The sequence below is a fragment of the Kwoniella bestiolae genome, chromosome 6, assembly GCF_000512585.2.
Source record: "Kwoniella bestiolae CBS 10118 chromosome 6, complete sequence".
NCBI classification, from domain to species: Eukaryota; Fungi; Basidiomycota; class Tremellomycetes; order Tremellales; family Cryptococcaceae; genus Kwoniella; species Kwoniella bestiolae.
The window spans coordinates 1,472,675-1,492,230 of NC_089246.1; the positions used below are offsets into that span (position 1 = coordinate 1,472,675).

At 46.9% G+C, this 19,556-nt stretch overlaps 7 protein-coding genes across 7 annotated transcripts; 3 read left to right on the forward strand and 4 right to left on the reverse strand.

Annotated features, from left to right (window-relative positions):
• Nucleotides 1–234: 234 nt before the first annotated feature.
• Nucleotides 235–4,595, forward strand: I302_107755 (uncharacterized protein; the record flags this gene model as incomplete). Its single annotated transcript, XM_065870529.1, has 15 exons — nucleotides 235–1,151; nucleotides 1,199–1,232; nucleotides 1,287–1,673; nucleotides 1,727–2,207; nucleotides 2,265–2,397; nucleotides 2,460–2,532; nucleotides 2,587–2,658; nucleotides 2,708–2,809; nucleotides 2,867–2,941; nucleotides 2,994–3,138; nucleotides 3,193–3,344; nucleotides 3,439–3,614; nucleotides 3,737–4,053; nucleotides 4,139–4,296; nucleotides 4,425–4,595. 15 exons carry the CDS (start codon nucleotides 235–237, stop codon nucleotides 4,593–4,595), a joined length of 3,393 nt encoding a protein of 1,130 aa, XP_065726601.1.
• A 422-nt stretch (nucleotides 4,596–5,017) lies between these two features.
• I302_107756 (uncharacterized protein) lies at nucleotides 5,018–5,703 on the reverse strand (the record flags this gene model as incomplete). Its single annotated transcript, XM_019193115.1, has 2 exons — nucleotides 5,018–5,624; nucleotides 5,696–5,703. The coding sequence occupies 2 exons, from the start codon at nucleotides 5,701–5,703 to the stop codon at nucleotides 5,018–5,020; spliced, it is 615 nt and encodes a 204-aa protein (XP_019044592.1).
• A 678-nt stretch (nucleotides 5,704–6,381) lies between these two features.
• I302_107757 (uncharacterized protein) lies at nucleotides 6,382–8,646 on the forward strand (the record flags this gene model as incomplete). The annotated part of the gene is made up of 13 exons (XM_019193114.1): nucleotides 6,382–6,384; nucleotides 6,435–6,619; nucleotides 6,700–6,757; nucleotides 6,828–7,088; nucleotides 7,164–7,180; nucleotides 7,237–7,292; nucleotides 7,346–7,362; nucleotides 7,412–7,460; nucleotides 7,519–7,622; nucleotides 7,745–7,960; nucleotides 8,012–8,062; nucleotides 8,124–8,396; nucleotides 8,452–8,646. The coding sequence occupies 13 exons, from the start codon at nucleotides 6,382–6,384 to the stop codon at nucleotides 8,644–8,646; spliced, it is 1,485 nt and encodes a 494-aa protein (XP_019044591.1).
• A 156-nt stretch (nucleotides 8,647–8,802) lies between these two features.
• I302_107758 (uncharacterized protein) lies at nucleotides 8,803–10,012 on the reverse strand (the record flags this gene model as incomplete). The annotated part of the gene is made up of 5 exons (XM_019193113.1): nucleotides 8,803–8,894; nucleotides 8,999–9,158; nucleotides 9,250–9,401; nucleotides 9,551–9,658; nucleotides 9,757–10,012. The coding sequence occupies 5 exons, from the start codon at nucleotides 10,010–10,012 to the stop codon at nucleotides 8,803–8,805; spliced, it is 768 nt and encodes a 255-aa protein (XP_019044590.1).
• A 368-nt stretch (nucleotides 10,013–10,380) lies between these two features.
• On the forward strand, nucleotides 10,381–10,951 carry I302_107759 (uncharacterized protein; the record flags this gene model as incomplete). The annotated part of the gene is made up of 4 exons (XM_065870530.1): nucleotides 10,381–10,459; nucleotides 10,534–10,573; nucleotides 10,633–10,687; nucleotides 10,760–10,951. 4 exons carry the CDS (start codon nucleotides 10,381–10,383, stop codon nucleotides 10,949–10,951), a joined length of 366 nt encoding a protein of 121 aa, XP_065726602.1.
• Nucleotides 10,952–11,192: 241 nt separating this feature from the next.
• On the reverse strand, nucleotides 11,193–15,390 carry I302_107760 (uncharacterized protein; the record flags this gene model as incomplete). Its single annotated transcript, XM_019193111.1, has 8 exons — nucleotides 11,193–11,290; nucleotides 11,363–11,405; nucleotides 11,474–11,557; nucleotides 11,695–12,505; nucleotides 12,561–12,697; nucleotides 12,755–12,841; nucleotides 12,904–14,485; nucleotides 14,558–15,390. 8 exons carry the CDS (start codon nucleotides 15,388–15,390, stop codon nucleotides 11,193–11,195), a joined length of 3,675 nt encoding a protein of 1,224 aa, XP_019044588.1.
• A 972-nt stretch (nucleotides 15,391–16,362) lies between these two features.
• On the reverse strand, nucleotides 16,363–18,434 carry I302_107761 (uncharacterized protein; the record flags this gene model as incomplete). Its single annotated transcript, XM_019193110.1, has 13 exons — nucleotides 16,363–16,418; nucleotides 16,479–16,501; nucleotides 16,570–16,629; nucleotides 16,698–16,883; nucleotides 16,956–17,179; nucleotides 17,234–17,248; nucleotides 17,324–17,354; nucleotides 17,445–17,630; nucleotides 17,738–17,830; nucleotides 17,920–17,975; nucleotides 18,047–18,139; nucleotides 18,220–18,293; nucleotides 18,362–18,434. The coding sequence occupies 13 exons, from the start codon at nucleotides 18,432–18,434 to the stop codon at nucleotides 16,363–16,365; spliced, it is 1,170 nt and encodes a 389-aa protein (XP_019044587.1).
• Between the last annotated feature and the right edge of the window lie 1,122 nt (nucleotides 18,435–19,556).

Consider the following 19,556-nt stretch of genomic DNA (forward strand, 5'->3'; position numbering starts at 1 on the left):
TTTACACGACGCACGGTCCACCCTTCCCCTTCCTCTCCTTTCACACACCACCTTCCCATTCAAATTTCAATTGTAACCGTAACCGTTCTAGACCCACTCTCACCCACGATGTCATACCACGAACAAAGGATCCCATTCTCATCCTCAGCTTCCACATCCCATTCAAACGGAACAATCAGACCCAACAGACCTCCTTCTGTATCTTCCCTTCGTCAGATACATACGCATAATCGCATGACCCACCCTCACTCAAGAAGACAAAGCATAGATACGATAGAAGGGTACTCCCAACCTCCATCACCTATCACCTACTTCCCCAACCCATCTACATTCCAGGTATACAACTCATCCTCCTCATCTTCATCCTCACCCAGGGTCAGTACCGTATCAATGGCAAATAGTGTTGCCTCTCTCCCTGAGGAGGAGAACGAAGGCCCAACACCTAGGATGTCTCTGGTTAATCTGGATTCGGCGAATTCAAGTCCAAAAGTGAATAATAGGAATATGGAGCATAGGCGAAGATCGAGTGTTCAACAGGGTGGAAACAACAGTTTAAGACAATTCTCAACGAATAAAAACACAAATGGATATGGATCGACAAGTCAGAATAATCCGGGATTGGGATTGGCCCCGTCCCTTTCCAATCTGAACAACGACGCAACATTATCATCGCCAAGAAGAATATCAACCTCTCGTGTACCACCCCCAGCGAGACTGACGCCACCACCCCAGGGACTGCTCAACCTCCCCACGCATGAGGCCTATTACTCTGCCTCACAACCAGGTACAGCTACCACCTCTAGATTTAGGGACAAAGACCTGGCGCATCATCCACATGCTGCTAATCCCCACTCCAACTCCCTTTCCGCACAGCCCTACCACTCTTCGTCTTCTTCCTCGAACTCCCATCGAAGACATCTATCAGTGAATTCCAATATCAACTCGCCGCTTTTCCCTAAACATAACTCTCAGTCGATGCAGAGTCCCACTGGATCTGTGATGAAGCGGATAAGGAGGACTGCCAGTACCATTGGGATGGGGTTTGGTAGACCTGATAAATATGACGACGAGACGTCGAGGGGGAGACCAGAGGATGAGATGCTGGAGGATGATGAAGGGGAGAGAGCGAATGGGACGAGGGTGTGGTACAGGTATGTTCATCGATCACTAGCTGAGGCCAAAGCTGATAAAGTCGTAGTTCATACGTCACTATCGACTGGATACACGATGCGGTGAGCTCACCCCGTCATAAATAAACCGCTGAGCTAACGCTAACCCAACTACAGATCAAAGAGTCCTCCCGAGTCCGACGACTCCGTCACGCAGCTCATAAATCCCTACGAGGCAAACTGGCAAATTCATGGGACAGGTTCCAAGGCTGGCTGGTCGTAACTATCATAGGAATACTCTCCGCGGTGATAGCGTTCTTCATCATTCGCACGGAGATGGCCCTGTTCGATCTCAAAGAGGGGTTTTGCGGCTCATCGTGGGGCACGGCCAAGCGATTCTGCTGTGCTCCGAGACATCCGTCCGCTGGTGGCGATATAGGAGACGAGGAGGAGTGTGGAGATTGGATCGAATGGGGCGAATACTTTGCGCCGAATGAGAGAGGTGGGCCGGAGGGTGCTTGGGTATGGGGTGGCCCGGAGTTTATAGCTTATGCGATTGTTGCGGTGGGTCGTCTCCACTCTTTGGACTAAAACGGAATGCTGATAAGTGCGCGTAGATATCCCTCGCAACCCTCGCATCACTCTTGACCGTCTACCTGACATCCTCAGCCCAACATACCACTTCGAAAGATTCGACTTTCCTCACTCCACCTTCCGACCCTATCGAACATACCTCCAAGCCCAAATCATTGTCCCGAACCCAATCAAATACAAACACAAATGAGCGCCAACCACTACTAGAGGGAATAGCCAACGAACCAGTCACCCCACTCATCGAAGCATTCCCAAATTTAGAACCACCAAGGAAGATAATGTACTACGCCGCAGGATCGGGTATACCAGAGATAAAAACTATTCTCAGTGGATTTGTCATTCACGGTTATCTAGGTGGATGGACACTGATCACCAAGTCCGTGGGACTGGCTCTGAGCGTAGCGAGCGGATTGAGTCTGGGTAAAGAAGGGCCATTAGTACATATCTCGTCGTGTGTGGGGAATATCGTTTCGAGGCTGTTCCTCAAATTCGAGTGTAACGAGGGTACGTCCATTTTACTCCACTTCAATGATAGATGTTAGTTGATGGTAAGGGGTATAGCCAAACGAAGAGAGATTCTCTCGGCTGCTTGTGCTGCTGGAGTGTCTGTTGCGTTCGGTGCGCCGGTCGGAGGGGTGCTGTTCTCCCTGGAAGAGGTCTCGTACTATTTCCCACCGAAGGTTATGTGGAGGAGGTAAGTTGTTGGTTTCTCTTCACACTCAGAGGGAGATGGTCTCTGCTGATATGTTCGTACAGCTTCTGGTGCGCTGCCGTCGCTGCTATCACGCTCAAGACGCTCAATCCGTTCGGTAATGGTACTTTGGTATTGGTAAGTCAACCTTCAGGTCTGATATGGTTGCGACCTTGCTAATGAGACTTGCAGTTCAATGTGACGTATACGAAGGAATATCATTATTGGGAATATGTCATTTTTGTGATCCTAGGTGTCTTCGGGGTAAGTGAAGCGTCATAATACAACGATTAAAGTTGACCCATGTCTATAGGGGGTGTACGGCGCTGTTTTCGCTCGACTTAATATAATCTGGAGTAGAGAAGTGAGGGGTGGCACGTGGTTGAAGAAACATCCCATAATTGAAGTTGCCCTGGTGAGCTTACTCATTCGTACATGAACCGGTGAAGTCAAAGCTCACTACGAGTTACAGGTCACCCTTCTCACCACGTTGATCTCGTTCCTTAATCCGTATACGAGAATGGGCGGTACCGAATTAGTAGCTAGTGTGAGTTGGCTTATGATAGTATCCGAAGCCCATCAACTAACGTCTTAACCAGCTCTTCGAAGAATGTAAACCCTCTTCGTCGAATAGTCTCTGTGTCAACCACCCTCATGAGATCGCCTCGGTCATATTGAGTATTGGAACTGCATTACTCATCAAGGGGTGTTTGACGATCATCACATTTGGCATCAAAGTACCAGGTGAGTCAGCTAACTTCAATCTAACCTTGCATGGAAGCTGACGAGTGTCCTTAGCTGGTATTTTCATTCCCTCGCTCGTCGTCGGAGCATGTTTCGGAAGGATCATAGGGTTGATCATGGAGTATATCGAGTACACGTATCCTACGCTGGGGATATTCGATGTGTGTAGAGAGACGGATTGTATTGTCCCTGGGTTATATGCGATGGTGGGTTTTCTCCTCACTGATTTAGGCATTTGTTCCCCCCTTCTCACCTGACTACGCATATTGGGAGATGCAGCTAAATATAGTTTTACTCCAGATCGGAGCCGCTGCAACTCTCGCCGGAGTCACCCGAACCACCGTCTCACTCGCTGTGATCATGTTCGAACTCACCTCTACGCTGAACTACGTCGTACCTGTCATGCTGGGTGTCTTGATCGCTAAGACCGTGGCGGATGGGTTGGAGAGGAAGGGGATATATGATTTGGTCATTGAGTGGGTTCACCTCCCCCTTCTTCCTTTCGTTCTAACCACACCACAAATCTCTCTTTACTCCTTCTCACCAACCGTTTTTTTTCCCTCCTCGTGCATGAACCAGAGCTAACCCTCCTACCCAGCCTCAACCAACTTCCATACCTAGACCAGAAACACGAATACCTCTGGGGCTCCCGCCGCGCCTCGTCCATCGCCGATCGTTCCGTACCCATCCTCAGAGCCGATAAACAACATACCGTCCGATCGCTCACTGGGAAATTACTAGAGCTAGTCAGGTCAGGTATGGCAGATACGGGCTTCCCAGTGCTGGTTAAAGAGGTTACTGCGAATGGGGGCAATCCCGGATTGGGCCTGGAAGGAGGGATGGGCTCGGGGAGAGAACGGAGTTGTCTGAGGGTGGTGGGGTTTTTGGGTATGAGTGAGCTGGAACATGCTTTGTGTGAGTTGGGCTATTCCATAAATTAGATCTCTGAAAGATCCGTCTTCAACCAAGGTCATTCGCTGATCCCTTGAGATTGGTTTAGCTGAGCTATCGGATGAACCTGATGCGACTCTCAATCTTATGCCAGACGACGCTTCGACACACAGATCAAGATCATCCGCAATGTCCATATTCTCCTTTGCGGACTCGTACGTCGACGGAGCTTGGTCGCCTTATGATCTGAGTAGATACATTGATAGGGTGAGTGGTGTTTCCCTTCTTCTTCATCTCACTTTCTACCTCTCATCCTCTCCTCTATTCCGTCTCGGTATCTCTCCTTGTCCTATCTTGGCTTTATATCTTAGGCTAATATCACCACCCTACCACAGGCACCAATAACAGTGCAGATTCACTCTCCACTCGAACTTGTTCAACAGCTATTCGCCAAATTGGGTGTAAGGCAGATAATTGTTACCAACTCTAGGGGTGTGTTCCAGGGGATGGTGACTAAGAAGGGGTGGTTGAATTTCTTGAGTGAATTGGAGGAGGATGGACATTAGACTTGTAACCATGATACTGGTCTGACAGGATGTTAAGTATATAGTGGATGTGTTAAGTTGGTTGAGTTGTAATGAAATGATATTTTATACATGATTTAATGAATATAATGATGCTCTACAACGTGGGGTATAGATATACTGTACAACGGTGTTTTGGGAGATGGGTTTCACACTGGGAACATATACGTGTTAGCCGATAAGACGAAGGGTGTAACAGAGGTGGTTGACAGGGTTTCTCGAATACGACGATGTGAATGGCTGAGAGGTGAAGAATGAATTGAAGCTATAAAACCTATACATTATTATCACATCATTTTTCAGTGTGCAGGGCAATGATAAATAGTGTGTGTTATAATTCATCTGATACCGACAGTTGTCTCATGGTCTTTCAGAGATTTTTCGTTTCCTCTGTTGGATATCTTTTACTTCCCTCCTCGATTCTGCGAGCATGAATCCATACAAGAATTTTGGGATACGAGCTGTAAGGGCGGCGCTGAAGACGTCGACTTTTGAATTAGCACCAATTGTCCTTGGCCCTCTTGAAGGTCTTCGCTTTGCTCTGTAAGATGAGGTAGATGAGTCGGATGAATAGGGACTTCCACCCCTCTCTTCCCACCTTCTTGGCCTCTGGGGGGTATCCACATGGGGTGGAGGACGTTGTACAGGAACACCAAGTTGGAAAGGCGAGGGTATCGGCTGATTGTCGTTCTCTCTCCAATTGCTTTTCTTGAGGTGACTTTCATCGCTCTCATTTCCTTCATGTCTTTCACCTCTTTCAGTTCCTTCCTCAACCTCTCGTTCTCCTCTATTTCCTTCCCCAACTGTATCTTCACCTTCTCGAGCTCCCCCTGAACATACAGGCACCCCTCTTTCCATTCCTTCGACTCGACTTTGGACCTCTCGTCAGCTTTGTGTAGGAATAGAGTCGTATGCTCGAAGAAGGCTTGAGAATCGGGTGAGAGGGATGAGGGTCCATGATTGATCGTACCAGTACCTGGAAGATGAGGGTTGGTGTGTTCCTTCTGAGACCTGAATGGTTTGCACGGTGTGAATGTTGTCAGACGATGCGGGTAGAGGTGTGAGGTGCTTTGTACACTCACGCTGGCATATCGTACCTTATGAGTAGGACGCTGAGTGGAGTTGTAAGTGGCAGGTAAGTCTTCCCAATGATGTGTGCTACTGCTGCTGCTATTGCTGAAAGATGTGGGATGGTTGGAGGCAATAGTATCTGGGACACAGAGAAGTGAGGAGTGAGGAAGAAGAAGAAGATACGGTTTACTGGTAAGATACTGAATGGTGCGCATTGACATTCCATTCATTGTTGGTCATCTATCAAGCGCACAGACCCGTTGCTACTTACTGCGCACCAACTCTTGAAATCATGCAGCGTCGAAGTCAAAGCGAAAGTCGGGGGTTGGAGGAAAGATTCTTGCCTGACACAAACTTCTGAAAGAGCGTGTAAAAGACATGCATGGCAGTATACGTTACGATGTACGAACGTGCAACATATCAGAGAAGCACGGACCACCATCAAGAAAGTAAAGTAAATGTAATCAGGAATAGAGTTTTGCCACTCGCCTATATGAACACGTTACAGTAAGACGTCATTCAACGTGTTGTGCTTGTTATCGTTATCGATCAACCACAAGTGCAAGATGACTCCTTTATTGCTTGCTCTACTCAACAGTCGATTTCATCTCTCCGTATAAGATACATCCATGGAAATTCTCTACGACTGTACATAGCGACAGTGCTATAGCTATACCAGCCCTGTACATAATTCACAATGGTGAGTACACGCTGTCTCACAAATCACATCGACAGCTGACGAAACGCAAGACCTCTGCAGCTGCGCTGTGGTGTCTCTCCCTTCTGGCTGGTCGGGTAGTATCCTCACCACTAGGATTGAATGACCAGTATCAACAACCCTTCTCTTCACCTTATACCGATTCTCCTGTTGGGCAGAATAACGACATGGTCATTCTGGATCTACTAGCCAAGTATGCTCCTATCTTCAAGCTATCGTAAGCTCCCGTTCATCACGCTTTGATCCACCTTGAAAGGGAGGAAGATATAATGCTAACACACGTTTGTTCTACCCCAGTGAACTCGAAGCGTTCTTTCCTTCTTCTGTAAATTACATGTTCCCGCATTACAACTTTGTGAGTTGGACACGTCTTTCCACCTTCTCGGCCTACCTATTGTGGGCTAATCTGATCTATCCCTTTTCAGACAGAATCCCCATCAGGCGAGATACAGCATATCAACCACTCCTTAATCACCCGATCGCACCTTGACCAACTTCCCTCCAGTGGACAAGGGCTATTCCTATCTATCAACGAAGACCACAACCCCCAGCCGTTCTTGGAAGAAGAGTCGGAATATCTCTTTGGACCTTATGGGAGGGAGAACGAGACGAGGTACGAGGATGGGAGAGGGAGATTGGAAGAGGAAGTATATGGCTTCGGGGTGGATCGGGGTGGTGGGATCGTAGTGAGTCATCTTTGCTCTATGCGCGTTCCCTTCTGTCACACAAGCAAGGGTTTTTGCTGATATTTGCTCTGACAGGACTTATGGTACTGGACGTGAGCTTCTTCTGCAGGCGTGTAGCATTTCACACAAGCTCATGCTATTATTGCAGGTTTTACCCCTTCAATTTTGGTAAGCCCGTAGGACCATTTGGGATACTAGGTAATCGTGAGTGATATCATGGCTCTCGCAGATTATTGCTGACAAGCTGTGTAACACAGATGTTGCCGATTGGGAGGTGAGTTAGCGTGAGAAACGAATCTTGACATAGCTCATATATTATGTAGCACCTCCGAATGAGGACGGTGAACGGTACAGCTATATCAGCAGATTACAGTGAGTCCATACTGATTGATCAAGCAATGTTGATTACCGGCTCATACCGCTCTGGTAGCTACCCATACTGGTGGTCGATTCAGCGCTGGAACATATCGATGGGAAGATATAGAGAAGATAGATGGTAGACCTGTAGCATACGTTGCAGCTGGAAGTCATGGCGTGTGGCCTGAACCTGGTGATCACATCTATGCAAATGTGAGTATGTCATGCCTCCTCTGTCTATCGCTCCGATTTCTGCTCGTGTGCTGACTGGTGGTACGCTATTGCCATCCTTTCAACAGGTCGGAAAACTCTTCAAGTTAGTCGATATAACAGACGACGAGGGACCTATATGGGATACGAAGAGCCACGTCGTCCCTGCTATCTACTGGAATGGTCCAGAGAGCAGAGCGAAGCTGCGTCATAATGGAGATCTGAGCTGGCTGAACTATAGAGGTAAATGGGGCAATAAGGGTGAGACAGACTGTTGGTGGCATAGGATAGTAGGGTATTGCCAAGTGAGCTGTTGTGTGAATGACGTGTACGACCAAGCTGACATTGCGTGATAGGTCGTAGATGCTCCTTGGGGACCAAATAGGGGTTTTGGTATACCTCCAGAGGTGAGCTACCATGTTCTCTTTAAAGTGAGGCTAACGACGAGCTCATGCTACGACGTGATAGTGTATAATTGCCCCGCTCACCAAGGAGTTCTCAACATACAAATTCAAGTTCGCCTCCAACGTGTTAGATTGGGCCAAATCGCATAATATAGAATTAGTCAAGATTGAACAGATATGTACTAGACCTAAGACGAATCCTGATGATCCTGACGATCCAGATGACCCGGATGAACTGGATATAGATATGGAAGTGTACGAGGATGAAGTGGAAGGTTGGATGGAGGTGCAAAATGTGAAGAGTATAATAGGGTTCAGAGGATCAGAGAAACATTCTGTAAGTGCTGCTCACCAGCTATTGGGTGGTATAGCTGATTTGTGTGGGTGTTCAGGTAACGCTCAATCCATGTAAAGGCAGACGATTCGCCGTTCGAGCTTACAAGCTGAGCTTGTGCCTTTTGAATGGACGGTGTTTATCGACTTCGAACGAGAGGAAGATATGTACCTATGATCAGAACAAGAGGGGACATACCTTTGGAAGTGCGGTGGATTTGGATGATATTGATGAGTGGAGATGGGACTATTAACGAATTTTGTATGGTTGACGAACAAGTCATTTGAGCTGTTTAATGAGTATTTCAGCTTTGTATGTCGCATCGCATAAGGTTTGTACTGTCGCATGAGTAGTTGTTGATGCATATGTACTATGAGATGTATATTATCTATTCCACGTATACTGATCACTATGAAGGTACCTTGTCATCCTCTTTTATCGTCACTCCCTCATCAGCAGGGTTGGGTGCATCAGCCAAAGGTTCCTCGTCATCGTCAATTTCTATCAAATTCCAAAGGGTAAGCTCGCTTTCTCTTATACCTCCAGGAGAGGAATTCGCTCAATTGACAGCGAGAGTAAAAATGGTATGTGATCGTATCACTCACCCTCGCCATAGATCTCTGGGTGAGCTCTAAAACAATCCTGCATATGTTTGAACTTCTCCACACAATCTACCCCCTTGGGTTCAGCTTCGGAATAGATAAAGCATGAGAAGGCAGCTTTGAACTCTTCTCCACATGGTCCGTCGGCCATACCTCCGAGGCACTAAACAATTGTCAGAGGGAATAGCATTAGTCAATGTGGGTAGGGCTTTAAAGCTAATCGCTGGTTGAGAAGACATGAGGGTGAAACTCACAGGACAATCCCAGTTGATCTCGCCTGTCTCTTCGTTAAACGCCCCCTGGGACGGTTGGGCAGCTTCGGCAGATTTCTCTTCGACGATGTGGGATGCTTCGTCGGATGGAGGGGTAGATGAGGAGGAAGAAGAAGAGGAAGTGTCTTTGGATACTGGATTAACAGAACAGGCAATGTCAGTGCAGTGAATCATCGTCAAGCTGAGTACCCGGCCTTGGATGATTATGGGTTCTTATCAAATCTACGAGTCCTCTGGGTCATGATGGAAGAGAACACATGATAGAAACGGTCCAATGACTCACCCTCATCTTTCACCTCCTGCGTCTTCTCTACCACTTTATCCTTCACATCCTTTGCTTTCTCATACGCAGCAGCTTTTATACTTTCTGTGTTCGATGTTTCCTCGGTAGCTATACCCATAATGCCACATAAGCAAATAATCTTCCTGTATCGATTCTCTCCTCCTTGACCTCTTGCTCGATAATGTCAAAAGCCGAGATAGACCTACCACTACTGGTTTCCCGCTTATGCACATTCCTCTTCAAACTCCCCTGATCCAACACACTCTCCCTCACTCGATCATCATTCAATACTCTCCTCCTTTCCGAGGTGATCGTCAAGCCAGCCACAGCGAGGGTGGTGAGACCTATCACTGCGTTTCTGTTGAACGACGACGAAGAAGCCTGGGAGTGAGAGGAGGAGGTGGAGAGGAATCGGCGGGAAGGGATGGATCGGATGGATCGGGTGAGTTGGCGAGTGAACATTCTGTTTTTGGGTGGTAATTTGTACTGCGAGGAAGAAGATTGTGGACGACGAAAGAGGGACTCGAAAGTGATGATCGCTAGTATATGATTGTATCGGAGACTGAGATGGACTAATGGACAGATGGACAAATCAGAAATTATCTTCGTAAGCAGCAGCAAACACACAGAAAAACGCTTACATGACCATCGGCCAACTGCACTTTGAAGGGTATATCACGTGACACAGTCAACCAAGTGGAGGAGGTTGAGTCAAGACACATGTACAGTAGCAACAAAGCATGAAGCGATGAGCAGCGAGAGGGTATGAACAACGAGCGAACAATCATACCATACTCTTCTCCGTCCAAGTACCTCGTTGCGGATCAAGGATGAGCGATATAGCAGATCTCACAGCAAAGACATACGAGATAACCCGCCTAATACCACACGGGAGAGTGACGAGCTATGGTGGGTGATTGGTTTCTACCTGGGTTGTGAGGTAGGCAGAAAGAACATTGACGATATCATATTGCTCGACATAGGCCATATAGCGAAATTAGCTGGATATCCAAGGTACTCGAGGTGAGTCCACGCTCTACCCATCTCATCCTCATGATTATAAGCTCCAACACGACTCAAAGACACGTAGGAAATGCTCTCAAAGCACTACCTCCCAATACCGACATTCCATGGCAAGTACGTCCCCTCCCCTCTTCCTCTCTTCTCGACTTCTCATTTTGATATAAGCTGATCCGTATATATTCATAGAGAGTAATAAACTCCAAAGGCCTCATATCGCCCCGAGGGGACCTAGGTGAAGGAGTAGCTCGTCAGAAAGATAGGTTGGAGAATGAAGGTGTACAGGTGGATACGCTGATGGGGAATGGAGGCGAGAAAGTAGATTTGAGGTTGTATGGTTGGTTTCCCGAGAGTCTGGATGGGTTGGAGCAGGAGCAGTAGCTGGCTCGTACAGTGAGTAGTAGTTGATGTTGTATTACCATGATATGGAATTTACCTTGTTCAAGACGTTTACAAGCTTTACATATCCCTGGTTTTCTTACCACTTAACAACCTGGTGTATGATACTAACACCGATAAATAGGTACAAATCAAACTAAACCAATTACTAGATAACAACGAATACCACTCATTCAGAACAACACCTGAATGAAGAGTACAACCACATCCTACAGATGGCTATTTACAACTTCCCCTGACCCAATCCCTCGTATAGCAGATGCGTCGATCTCTCATACTGCGAGGGAAGGTGATTCTGCAACATGGATTTGGCGAAAATCGCTGCGGCGTATATACATCATATCAGCTTACATTCCCTTGAGACTGATCATCACGGCTGCAAGAAAGACTTACGCTCTCTGAACCTCTCTTCAACAGAATCGCACTGTCTCAATATCTATTTCAACGCATCATCATCAGCAACCCCTCCATAGCTTGACACTCGCACCGGAGAGATCAACTCACAACCCTATGAGCCTGCTTGTGCACAATCTTCTTATCGCCTTGATTCTTCGGCTGATCGTCGGTAACATACACATCGAAATGTTCCTACGTCACATCGTCAGCACTAGTCCATTTTTCAACTCCATCTACTTCTCCTACCACTCCATTCAATCTCTTCACAGACACTTCATTCTCTTCCCAAACATTACATCCCAAGATGAGATAAGAGACACCCAACTCACCATAATATAAACCATTCCAGGTGGATACAGCTTCTCATTATCCATATCCGCCCTCATAGTCTTAATGAGACTAACCATCCAATCGCTCAGCACCTCCTCGTCATCAGGCATCTCATCCCTCTGTCCACTCCCAGTCGAGCCCTTTTCCGGATCACCCTGTTGAGTCTGTGTTTGACCAGGGTGCGGATGGCTCTTCTGCCAATCAAATTTCCGTTTATTCAAACCTATAACCCTCCCCACGATCTCCTCAGCAATATTCCCCTCCTCACTAAGCGTCAACGCAATATTCTTAAAATCTTTAACACCCCCCAATGAGAGGGTAGGAACAATATCTGAATCCTGCACTACACTCGTAATCAATCCCTTGGCATAAATCGAAAGATCGATGGAAGTGACCGCGGGTGGCCCATACGCATAGACGTGGATCGGTCTACCAGGGGGTAAACCACTTTTGAAATTCGTTACGAATGGTGTAGAGATCCTAGGGTGATCGACGGGTTTGGTAGATAGAATGTTCTGTTCCAAGAATGATTTGGAGGGCATCGAACATAGTATACCCAACAGTGCGGCAACCCCTCCACCTAGTGAATGGCCAGCTAAGACTAATCCGTATGTGGGGTACTTCGTCAGTGCTTCGACGAGGGTTTCGTGTACGGTCGATTGTTTGACAGTAAGTTTACGAGCGGATTGCCACATCCCTGCGTGGACGTAGTAGTTCCCGTCGGGGTCGCCTTGCTCCACGTCGATGGATTGGTATTCGCATGTGAGGTCGACGAGCACATCGGATAGACCGAGAGTACCTCGGCAGGTGCTAATGGCGTAAGACGAATCAGCCTTGATTTGTTGGTTATATGGAGATTGCTTACAGCACAATAGCCTTCAGAGAATGCTCCACCGCTACGTAATGTATCAACGGAGGGGCTTCTTGCTGGATGAGAGCGGCTGACGATTCAGTGAATGACGATAATAATAGACAATCTATGGGGATATTCGTATGTTGAGCCTAGGTAACAATGTCAGCTGAATTGGCCTTTGCAGATGTGGCTGCACAAGAGCTCACAAATGCCCAACTATTCGCATGGTGTTTACCAGTACTAGGAAACATGAAGTCGCTTGAACCCAGCCCCAGAATACGCAGGAAGTTTTGCTATAACAAGCACAAGCTATCAGCCTATCACCATGGTTATCGAAAAGACGAGATTGACCCACCCCATACGCAGCACTAGAGTATCTCATGAACCTATGTATATTCCTGATCAACCCCTCGTGAGGGAACAGATTATCCGAATTCGCATCTCCTTCGTCCGGCACAGCATGGGACGAAGCGGCTTGAATCCTACTCGAGGAGGTATGTACGGCTTCTCTGACTGACATGGAAGGTCTGCTGGGATTGGAGGGGTGGCTCGATGTCATTCGTAGTTCTGGTGAGGCAGTTTGCGATAATCTGCGCAGTATCATCGATTGATGGGGTGAAGGCGGTGGCGCTCTTACACCCTCCTGGGGTGGATCAGACGTATCGACATAGAGTGCAGCAGGTCTGAGGCGGGATTTCGAAGGTGACCTAGATGGACTGGGAGTGAGAGAGGGCGTGCTGACCTCGGTCGAAGAGGGAGTAACGGGTTGAGAAGATTTCCTAGTGAATGATAATATCCCTTTCGCCCGGGCTAAAGCTTTATCCGCTGAGAGATGTTTCGTATGTCTTCGTTTTGACGGAGTGGAGGGGAACCGCGAGGAAGTGGAAGTGGAAGTTGGACTATCGGGTGTTCGAGATGTGGATGGTTGCGGGGTTCTATTCCAATCGATATCCCTTAGATGACCTCTTCTAAATCGTTCAGTCGAAGGTCGTCGACTATGTTCACTCGATCCACTCTCTATATTATCTCTGGTAACGTGTCGAACGGTTCTTTTCCTCTGTAACAGCTTGTTGGTCATGGTCTTGAGGACTAGCTGGATCCTCTCAGCATTATGATGGGGATGTTCCAGCGCATCAAGGAAGCTTGCGGTTCCTACTGATTCTTCCCTGGCCCCATTCCGATCACTTTCAGCAAGTACATTATCCACTTCCACCCAATCTTCTTCACCTCCAACTTCGTTCCCCGCATCGTCAGGCTCCAGTATCGATACCCTCGAATCGGTTCTAGGCGAAGTCATTACGCTAGTAGCGGCGGATCTCATCGGATAATCACCTTCATCTTCAGTATCTAATGGTTGAACGGCAATTTCAGGCATACTATATTGCCTCCTGTGTTTGAAAGGTAGTCCAGCACGTCGACCACTGGTACATCTTCCAGCTTCGTTATCATGTTGAATCGATTCGAACAGATGGGTCACGACGGTGCGTTCGGTCAACTCATCTGTGATCTCAAACGTCGATTCTCTCCTTTTCTTCTTTCTTGAATCTTCGTCAGGTGGTCCATCATACATCTCATCCCCTGATTCACCAACCAGATCATCTAAATCTTCCATCGACCAATCATTGACTGTCTGTATACTCTGACCCCTACTGATACTCGGTCTGGTGCTGGTACTAGAACTCGAATCGATAGACTCCACATGTTGCCATAGCTTTTTGTTGGCTTCTTCCAAAGAAGGATTACGGGTGAGTAGGGACGTTGCTCTCATCCTCGATTCCATCGTCGCTGGTCCTGGTCCGGCAATGGCCGAAGACGACGGCGGGGCATCTTCTAGGGCGGCGAGGGAGAGTGGAAGGGGATCTTCAATAGTGGAGTTGTTACTGGTGGTAGTGGTGTATGAATCCTCCTGCTCAGCTTGGATGGTGCAGTCGTACAAGCTATTCACAGCACCAAGTCAGCCCTCCTTCTCTATGATGAACACATATCAACGATTGAGAATGTCCACTCACACCTTCATCTTCATCCTCTGCGAAGTCCTCTTCCAAGTAGCCACCTGCAAACACGCAAAAGCCGTCAAAGCTTTCGTCAGACCCGACAGGGTCGCAATCGTACTCTTATTCTTCGACCTCTCATCCTGGATGATTTCCTTCTTCACCATGGTGATTATTGCCGATAATGACCTTGAAGATTCATTCGATCCAAATAAACTATCGAACAGCGCGACACTTTCTATCGCAGCTGTATGGGCTGAGTTGATGAGATTGGAGGTGAAGAAGAACCCTGACATGGTGAATAGCTCGACCATGGTGAAAGTATGGTGGATAAAGTATATCCCAAGATTGGTATATTTATCTAAAGTCCCTAGGAAATTATCTGTAGAGGAGGAGTTGGTATTAAGGGATTTACTGTGCATCTCTTCCAGTAGATGAGTCGGTCCTCCAGATAATAGTGCTAGTAGGTCGCCCTCGATAGCTGCATTGGACATGAGGTATACCCGCCTGGCAGATGAGATCATAGATATCAGCCATCTCCTCAAGTACCCCAAGGACATCCTAGTAGAATATTGCGATGACTCTAGTATAGCTTCGATGAGAAAGGCGGTGATACGCAGAGTCATGCGCGTCGAGGTGGCGATGGTCGTTATGAGACTGGCTATCGGTGCTGGAAAGAGGGTAGGGAGATTACTGACATCTGCCAAGGGGGTGTATCGAATCATCGAGCCTGGTAATTCTTCGACCGCTCCTCCTGAGATGGAATGGGGGAGGGGCTGGGGCTGAGCTGGAGAGGGGACTTTCTCGTTGGCATCTTGGTATGAGGTTGTGGTGGGTTGAAGGGTCGTCATGTTGCCACTCGTTCTCTCCAAACAACATCAACACCTAACGCGATACAATTGAGAAGGAGGTAGTCGTGTGCTGGAGTAGTGATGATGATGATGAAGGGGGAGAAAGACGTATGATCGACGTGCAGGGTAAAAGAGCTGGAATCGGGCGTTGAGGATTGAGAATGGATGCTTGATGAATGAATTGACAACTAAGATTGATGCTGTGGATAGTAAGTTTACGCTCTGTGACCATGTGTGAGATATAAGACATGAGATGGTGCCATGATCATAGCTCAACTCACTCGTTTTGGTTATACAGTTATTCATCGGACTCCTCTTGTTTTGGATGTTTCACCTGATTCCCATCGTCTCCTATTCCTATTCTCGGCCCGAGCGTCTGTTCATTCGTGTGTGTGTGGAGCAATGATCGCTACTTGTTTGTTTGTGTGTCTGTGCATGCTATAATTTTCAATTGAAATTCGCTGGAGTAGATGATTCAGAATCAGACCATCATTCGAGTTAAAAAAGCGAGACACGTAAAAAAACAGCAGTCTACGTCTACGCGTGTTTTGTTTTGTACACCAGTAGTAGTAGGTCATATGACATGACTGTGACGTATAACCAATGTATGGTCGTGTGCTCACCGGTATAAGATCCGCCCGAATAGTAGACGGTGATTGACTGAGACATCTCTCTCTCTTTCTGTCTTTCACTCGTGTTCACTGGAATCATCAATCATCTTCATCGATTACGAATGTTCTTTGTAGAAGTCCCATCTGATATGACATGTTACACTGTAGATCATGAATCATGTTTAACCCCGCAGACATGTGATGGTCATACTAATACCCTGAGATCATCTCGGCATGGCGTCACAGTATAAATACGAGTATACAACATGATTATATAGATACAAATACAAATCTTTGTGAAGGGTATCTACAGACAATCATACCATCAATATATCACATCACTTGAATATACAATTACCACTCACTTATGTGCCAACCGATCATGCAAATCCTCTTCTGCAATCTGGGAATCTCCCACTATATCACAACACAATCAGCCCCCCTCCGGTCCCGGTACAAGAGCTACGACAAACTTACGTTGATTACCTAAAGTCAGCCAGCTACGTAGGTGAACATCCAGAATGTCAGTACCTCCATGACGCACAAATCATGACATTCATCTACTCACCCAGGCCGGGTATTATGCTTCCTTCCGAACATTTCCAACTTCCTTCCGTGCGGTGCTAGTCTGTGTTTCTCATGAGACGAACTAACCGTCAATACCCTTCATTTTCCGTGATATTTGAACCGACATACCTCTCGATTACACCGTACACCTCATCAGGCTTCCTACTTGTCTCCCTCACTTCTGCGACTACCACATCCGTATCTACCCCTTTCCTCAATTGACGTAAGGTAGGATGGGTATCCCAAGGTATCGGTGCGTTCTTGGGATGGTCGGCTGGTAGTTTGAGCGCGATAAGGAGGTGTTCACAGGTATGACTGTGCATGTGTACATAATCAGCATGTCTGTAACATGGATACATCTGGGATAGTGACGAGAGCTTCACTCACTTCAGCCAATGCCCCGTCCTCCCCGTCCTAATCAACCTCTGCAACTGATTCGTCTTGACCCAAACCAACTCATCCACCCGCTTATACCCCCAAGCCGAAAATAGCTCTCTACCCAGTTCCATCGCTCGACCAGTCACCCAAAGACATAAGATACCCCAATCTGGCTGGAGAGAACGAAGGGGTAATGAACGCATCTCGTCGTCCGTCATTGTGCCGTATGGAAGCTGATCACTATGTCAGCTTAGCTATGTACCGGAAAGAAATGGATATCAACTGACAGACATATGGATATCCTGTCGATGTGACCCAACATACACAGTTAGCTATGTCGAAGGTAGGAATGTCAGGGATAGTGAGGATACACCCACCCATGGCGGATCAGCTACGATGACCTGAAACCTATGCCAAATCGATTAGTTCTTACTCATGTTCGTATCACTTGACCAGCCAGAAGAATCGCTCCAAATGTAGCAGGTACCCTCCACTCACTGGCCAAGTAACGAATAATCAAAGGTCCTAATATCACAATTGATCCATTGCGGTACAGGCGGAGGCTCATAGTCACCTATCTTATCACCGAGTAACCTCTTCTTCACATTTCTAGGTAATGGGGGTAGTTTAGGTGCAGGATGAGGTGTCGATGAGGTTGAAGGGACAACTTGGAAATGCATATATCTAAAATAGAGAATATCAGCTATAGGTATGAAGACCTCACAAGGTCATTACATAGATGAATGAAGGTGGGTGTGATGATGATAATGATTGGAAGTACAATTACCCACCGACACTCCTTTACTCCGCCCCTTGGTCCATTCCCTTCACCCAACGACGGGTTATTCGCGAACATCAGATCTCCATAGCATAGATTGAGGTAGCTAGGGTGTCGCAACAACCTATTAGCTTCTCCAGATCTAACACATTGTCTCTATATCTCAAGGCGAGATAATGAGAGAGATTCACTTACGAGCAATATCCCAACGAGACATCCGTCCAAGGCCTGATGATAGGTTCATAGTGCGCCTGAGGGATTCGCTTATCAACATGTCCAGCGCAAAGCTATATCGAGTGTATGGAATGCATCTCAACCTCACCTTCTCACACTCCTCCCTAACAGTCTTACAAGCCTCCAGCGTAGTGTCTTCGCAAATGGGATTGAACGGTATATCCTTCTCTTTATCTTGAGCCTAGTCATACACCACCGCCAAATCAGATTAGTCAAATCCAATAAGCTCTGACCTGAGAAAGGCCCAGAGAGATACCTCACAGCTATACGGCGTAGTTTGGTTTTCACACTTTCTCGATTGATCAATGCATCCAGCTCTCTAATGGTCTCTAAGCCTAGCATATCCATGCGTATCAGTACAGGTAGTCTCGTTCTACCCTTGCGAATGAGGGAGATTACTCACCAGTCTTCCCTCGTTCCTTCGATGGACTCGGATCGTTGTCGATTTGAAGTCGAGGGGAGATGATGTGGCTCATATCTACCTGCTCTCTGTGTGAATGTTCTCTCAGTACTCTTGTATGCCCAACTGATGCTTAAAAGATACTGGAATATGAACATGAGTGTGATGAGCTCAAGCTTCATCTCGTGTTCGCGTGTTTCTTGATTCCGCCGGAAAGAGCAAACCTTGCTTCGGTGTGCCCCGCTCTTACTTAACCTGTCACTTCATCGTCGGGTATGATAAAGGTGATGGATGATGCATACATGATATTGATAAAGATATTTATATACACAGACACACAATATTTATATCACTCTCAGAAGGATAATGCTAAGTGTTATACAGCTGTTCTCAATAGTTCAATCGATCTGCCCATTCAACTTCAATCGTGAGATCATGTCCTCTCTCTGCTTGTCCTTCTTCCTGCTCGACTTCCTTTGCTTTCCTCCTCTCTTTGGCAGCTTTAGGCCTTGAACCCATCTCGATGGTTTCCTTGCCTTTCTCCTTCTCCCGATCCTTCTTCTCCTCTGTCATAGATGACATTTCGCACTAGTATATAAGCAGATCCAATCCGGATCCAGCGGATTGAATATTGTACCTGTTGGTCAGTATGTTTGTGCAGCTGCTTATGTGTATCCATTACATCCTCCCACGCTCAAATTGATACGAATGTCCTCCTTCTCGGATAAAGCCCCGACAAGGAAAGTGGCAAAATAGTCACGTGGTATTGGTCCTTGATACGTAATCGGCCTGCTCTTGCCATCTCATTTCATTTTCGTGTGCACTGCACAGCATTAGGTCACGTCCGTCTGTTTCATTAAAATTGAGTCTAATTAGATGCATACAGGATGGATTTGTTTACAACATCATACCCTCTCTTCATCATACACTTGTCATACATCATAACTAGATCTGTTGATAAAAGGGTTACGTCCATAGTTACAGGATAACAAAGGACGATATAGCTGGTCGACCCGACAACGCATCAATCAATAGTCAACAGTCAAAGCGCTTCACCGCTTAACTCAGGTTATACGCGTTCAAGCAAAGCGAACGGAAAGATCATAGCTTGGCATATTGAACTTCACCTTCACTCTGCCATCCATTTCTCGCCATAGTTGATATACTGTACATACACACCGACATCACATAGAAGAAG